This window comes from Nuphar pumila, chromosome 13 (genome assembly GCF_984573655.1).
Source record: "Nuphar pumila chromosome 13, dmNupPumi1.hap1.1, whole genome shotgun sequence".
NCBI classification, from domain to species: domain Eukaryota; kingdom Viridiplantae; phylum Streptophyta; class Magnoliopsida; order Nymphaeales; family Nymphaeaceae; genus Nuphar; species Nuphar pumila.
Window position 1 is genome coordinate 91,062,986 of NC_143261.1, and position 5,064 is coordinate 91,068,049.

At 38.8% G+C, this 5,064-nt stretch overlaps 1 protein-coding gene across 1 annotated transcript; it reads left to right on the plus strand.

Annotated features, from left to right (window-relative positions):
• The first annotated feature begins 2,436 nt into the window (after window positions 1-2,436).
• Window positions 2,437-3,358, plus strand: LOC149819137 (uncharacterized). Its single transcript, XM_089985667.1, has one exon. It carries the CDS (start codon window positions 2,532-2,534, stop codon window positions 3,207-3,209), a length of 678 nt encoding a protein of 225 aa, XP_089841793.1. The 5' UTR covers window positions 2,437-2,531; the 3' UTR covers window positions 3,210-3,358.
• Window positions 3,359-5,064: the final 1,706 nt, after the last annotated feature.

The following is a 5,064-nucleotide window of genomic DNA, read 5'->3' on the forward strand; positions in this document are numbered from 1 at the left end:
CTTTCAAAATTGTATATGAGAAAATCAATCACAAGGATGATACTGTGACCTCATCGAAATGCAAGAATCACTATAAGGGTTCTACAGAGAAGTTCTTTGTAGACACAAATAAAAAGAAAAAACCTTAGAACAAAAACGAGTATATATGATTCAACAAAATCACAACTATTAAGAAAAATTACATATAATAAAAATTTTGCAAATATGCAAGTAACATATTTGTGATTTTGTTGGTTCTCTTTAAGTGGAGTTTCACACATAAATTTATGTGATTTCAAGATATATGCGAAAGTATGTTATTTGTGAGAGTTATTTCGCAAATAATTTTTATGCAAAAATATTTATTACATGCGAAAGAGTATGATATTTACACTTTTGGTGGTTTCAGTTTCATCGAGATTTAGCAAATAAATTTATACGAGTTTGTCAGGTCTAAATTTGCATAAAAAAACCTATGATTCTGGATTTAAGTGGGTGTTGGACATATTCGATGTGCGGTATAATTTTATTGCAAAAATAAATACATTCGTAGTTACAAAGGGTAAAAGTGTCCTAACAATGTCGAGTATTTGCGATTTTGAACATTGAGAGAATATAAAAAATCATAGAGTTTTTAGAGAATCACATCAAATTAGCCTTAATGTATGGTCATTTTCCGAAGTTCTTTTTCATGAAGGGGGGAAGGGAGGCGTGCGGCCACATCTTTCTATGAAATCATGATTTTTTTTTTAAACACCAGGGCCACCCCCTATTCTCATGGGGCATTCGTTGGAGTACCCATGAGAAAGTAGCCCATTTTTATATAAAAAATGGACATCTTTTCACGTTTTGGAGTGAAACAAACACCCAACGACATCAAAACGTGGCTTGGGGATTTTTCTTTTTACATGTCGAGTTCTATGGAGAGAAAGTTTGTAACGTAGAATTTATATATATACACACACACGATTGGGTATAATGATGGATGCCCAATCGACAAAGCGTCAGATGTATTGTGCACATTTGATTGTTTTTTTTAGTGTTATGGTGACCTTTAGCGGGTCTGGGCAGAAGATGATGAATTAGTGGCAGTTGCGACTGTTGCTATTTTGTTAAAAGATGCAAAAAAAAAATGTATTTCGCTGAACCGCATGAGATAAAAACTTTGGGAGGGGCTTGAGCCCTTCCTGGCTGCCCTTGCTCTCTCTCTCTCTCTCTCTCTCTCTCTCTCTCTCTCTCTCTCTCTCTCTCTGTATATATAATAAATATTAGCTAATATAGAAGGTTATATAAGTAGTGTTTATATTTGTTATAATCAATTGTACATCTAGTTTGAATCTCATGATGTGAGTTGTTTTGAGACAATCTAACCTTATAAATGTGTTCAACATGCTTGATTTAGTAAAAATGGATTCTTGAATAATATTTTTTTGATAAAAACATGTTTTTATGAGTAAAAAAAAAAAACTTTCATCGCTGCTTATTTTTAGATTGCCCAAAAAAAAACTGTATATAGGTCAGATTCTGGCGATCCAAAAGCCACTTTCCACTAATTAATGTGTTAGATGAGAGAAAAAAAAGGAAGTTTCGTCCCCATTTGTTAGATTGATTGCACTTACAGTCTAGTATGGCACTTACAATCTACATTTTGGACATTCCATTGGTTGGACAGCCCCTCATATATATATATATATATATATATATATATATATATATATAGAGAGAGAGAGAGAGAGAGAGAGAGAGAGAGAGAGAGAGATTTGCGTTGTAAGAACGCGTGGACCATACTTACCAAGTTGCATACATCATGCGCTATGCACCCCAACCTTTGCGCATCCAATGTGTCCATCTAAAACCAACGGTCCAGATTGGGGTAGAAACACACTTATTGCATAACTCCCGGTCGATTGGGCCAAACAAACACCTGAACTCGCTTGGGGGCAATCTAGTCATTTGGAAAAAAAAGATGTCCACGAAGCCCCCTCGCCCGAACGTGGGGGGTTGATATCCGCTCCGGGCGGGCTAACCAGTTGACCTTATCATATCGTTGATCGGGCAAGCTCAACCTGTGACCTCAGCTACTTGCGCGAGCATCCCTCTTCGCCACCCAAACTTAACCATGGTTACGAAATCACCATAATTCTCAAGAAAATCACTAAATTAAGAACCTTGCCGATAGTCAAAAGATTACCACAATTCATTAGATGATCAAACACTACAACAAACCAAACCCAACGGATTGTGCTTAAGCCCATTTCAAAATGGCAGTATAGTAATTTCATCGGAGCACAGGTTCGTTTGCAACTTTGCAGTTATTCTTAACCCACGTGAAGGGAACCAAAAGAGCATCGTCTAACAGCCTTCTCTTAACCATGGTTAACTCCTCCAAACGCTCCGTCGTCCATAAGATCCCCCTCAGTCCCAGCATCAAAACGAGCTCTTAGAATACCAAATCAGCAGAGAACCAAAAAAAAAAAAGGAGAGAAAAAAATTCCGACCGGTTTCAGGGTTGCCGGAAAAACCAGAGGGGCCGTTTTCCGACGCCGGAGGAGATGGAGTCTTTCGAGGAGAGGTGCCGGAGGCACCCGTACCAGACCCTGACCGGCGTCTGCCCCTACTGCCTGAGCAACCGCCTCCGCCTCCTCTGCCCTGACTGCGCCTCCTCCCGCCCCTGCAAATGCTCCCTCTCCTCCGCCGCCTCCTCCGATAATCACTCCACCTGCTCCTCCTCTTCCTCCTTCGATCCCCTGAAGCATTCCACTCCCGGCGACGGAATCGGCTCCGTCGGCCGGATTTCCCATCTCATCGACTCCGAGCCCCCCTTCCGCCGCTGCAGATCGTCCCGCGTCTCCGGGATCCCGTTCGTTCGATCCAGGTCGCGCGCGAGCCAACCTTACCCGGACGACCCGACCCCGAACCCGCCGGAGACACGGAGGAAGTGGTCGCTCTGGTCGTTCCTGGTACCGGAGAAGCATAAGAAGGAGAAAAAACCCCCGCCAGAGAAGACGAGCGCGACAGCAACGAAATTGCCGAGATCCAGATCGGTCGGCGTCTCCTACTATCCGGTTTCCGGTCACTTCTTCAAGAATCCGGTGGCTGCCTCCCCGACCGGAGCCGTCGGAGAAGGAGGAGGAGCAGCTAAGAGTCGGGGTTGGTCCTTCTCTACCCCTATTAGCGTTTTCCGGCAGACGAGGCCGGCGAACGGCCGGTCCCCTATGTGTAGGGGTTGAAATTTTCTCCTTTATATAAATATTTATTTTTCTTTTTGAAAATATATTTTTTACGAATTTCACTGTACATTTTGCTGTCTTATTAAAATTTCCCCCTTTTTTTGTAATTTTTGTAATGATGTATATTTGAGTATTGATTTTGTTCTTTACTTCTCGTTAATTTGTGAAAGAATTGAAGTTTTTTTTTCTTCTATTTTTTTATATTAAATAGTTTTTTTTAATCATGGGTTTGCTTTTATCGTGTATGCCACTCTTGGTGCAATGATGAAGAGATGTACTGTTTTCTTACTGCAAATGATTTAGTTTTTCTTCTTCTATTTTCCTTGCTTCTAGCTGCTTCGGCTGCAGCTTGTGTGGTTGCTTGGGCGTGAATAAAAAAAGGTGAAGGTGAACGAGGCCAGAAAGTTCGTGTTATTTGTCTCGTTGATAAGACAAGAAAATAATGTTGTTTATATATATTCTTTAAAAAAAAGAAAATATTTTCTGGTAAGAAAGGTAAAGAACTAATGAGCAGGAAATTATTATTGAAAGATATATCGACTCAATCTAACCGACTCAATCTAACCATAGATGTGTTAGACATGGTTTTTTTGCAAAGGATTTCAGATGTAAAAATGTGATCTTTTTAGTTATGAAATTTTGGCACATTGTGGGCGGTGGATTTTTAGATCTCTTAAAAAACCTAATTACCTGTCATTATCATACGATTCAAAACAAGTTTTCTGCTAAACAAACATTTGATCTAAAAAAAATTTAAAATATTTGAAGAAAACAATGATTTCTACTCATTAGTTCCTTACCTAAAAAGATTCAAGCTTTAAATAGGCAAAAGAAAAACAAAAAAGGTCAGCTGTTAATGCAAGAAAAATAATATTAATACCTTTTTAAGTACTAAGAAATAATAGTAATGATATGATAGACTTAGTGTTATTATTTCTTATTATATATGGTTAATGAACCGTTGGATTTCATTGAACAGTTGTACTAATGCAGAAGGAAGGACGTTCATTGCATTTATTATCACGAAGCAATTGAATCCCTTCGTTTGATTGGTAACGATAATCAGGGTGATGAGATGAGAACGTGCAAACTGAAATATGCCAACCAAATATACAAATTAGGGTTTTTAGAAGTTTTTTTTATTTTTTAATTTTAAAAATCTGATGATACAGATGTGATCTTCATACTTGATTTTATAAGGATTGGCCCTTGTACCGTTCGATTTTGGCGTATTGTTAGGGTTTTATAATGTTTAAAAATCAACAGCCCAAATTTTCACAGACTTTTAAAGTCCTGTTGTTCATTGGAAAAACATGATTCAGGTGTCAATTCCTAATAAATGTGATGCAGAACACTCCTGTGGGGTTGGTTTTGGGATAAAACTGCCGAAAACAGATCCTCCTTGGAAAACTAGGAGCTGGGATAGGTGTTAATGCTTTGGCAAAAAACTTGGTCAAACTACCTTGTGGTAGTCGTTTGGAAACTGGTTGCTGGAACGGGTGTTTATGCATTTGTGATGGAAAGTGAGATCCCCTCACCTTTGTATTTGTCCATTGGCTGCCAAATCCAGGATTTGGCAGTTCTCACTTCCTCAATTTGCACTTCCTATGCCAGCTACTGGTTTTCAAAACCCAGCTTGCATATTCCGGTTTGCATTTTCTCATCACCCACCATAATAAATGCCAAAAAGCATGACAATCCAGAATGCATGTCTTTATTTTAAATTAGCACAACTCAACCATTACATGAAAAAGATCCAATAGTTCATACCATGGAGCTGGTGCACCCGATGCACTATATCAATAACACCCAGTCTTTTTTCGTACAATCAATAATATTTTTTTTTTCAATATGT

Bases quoted from the DNA above. Each gene is read 5' to 3' on its own strand.
- LOC149819137 (XM_089985667.1), top strand. From the start codon at position 2,532: ATGGAGTCTTTCGAGGAGAGGTGCCGGAGGCACCCGTACCAGACCCTG.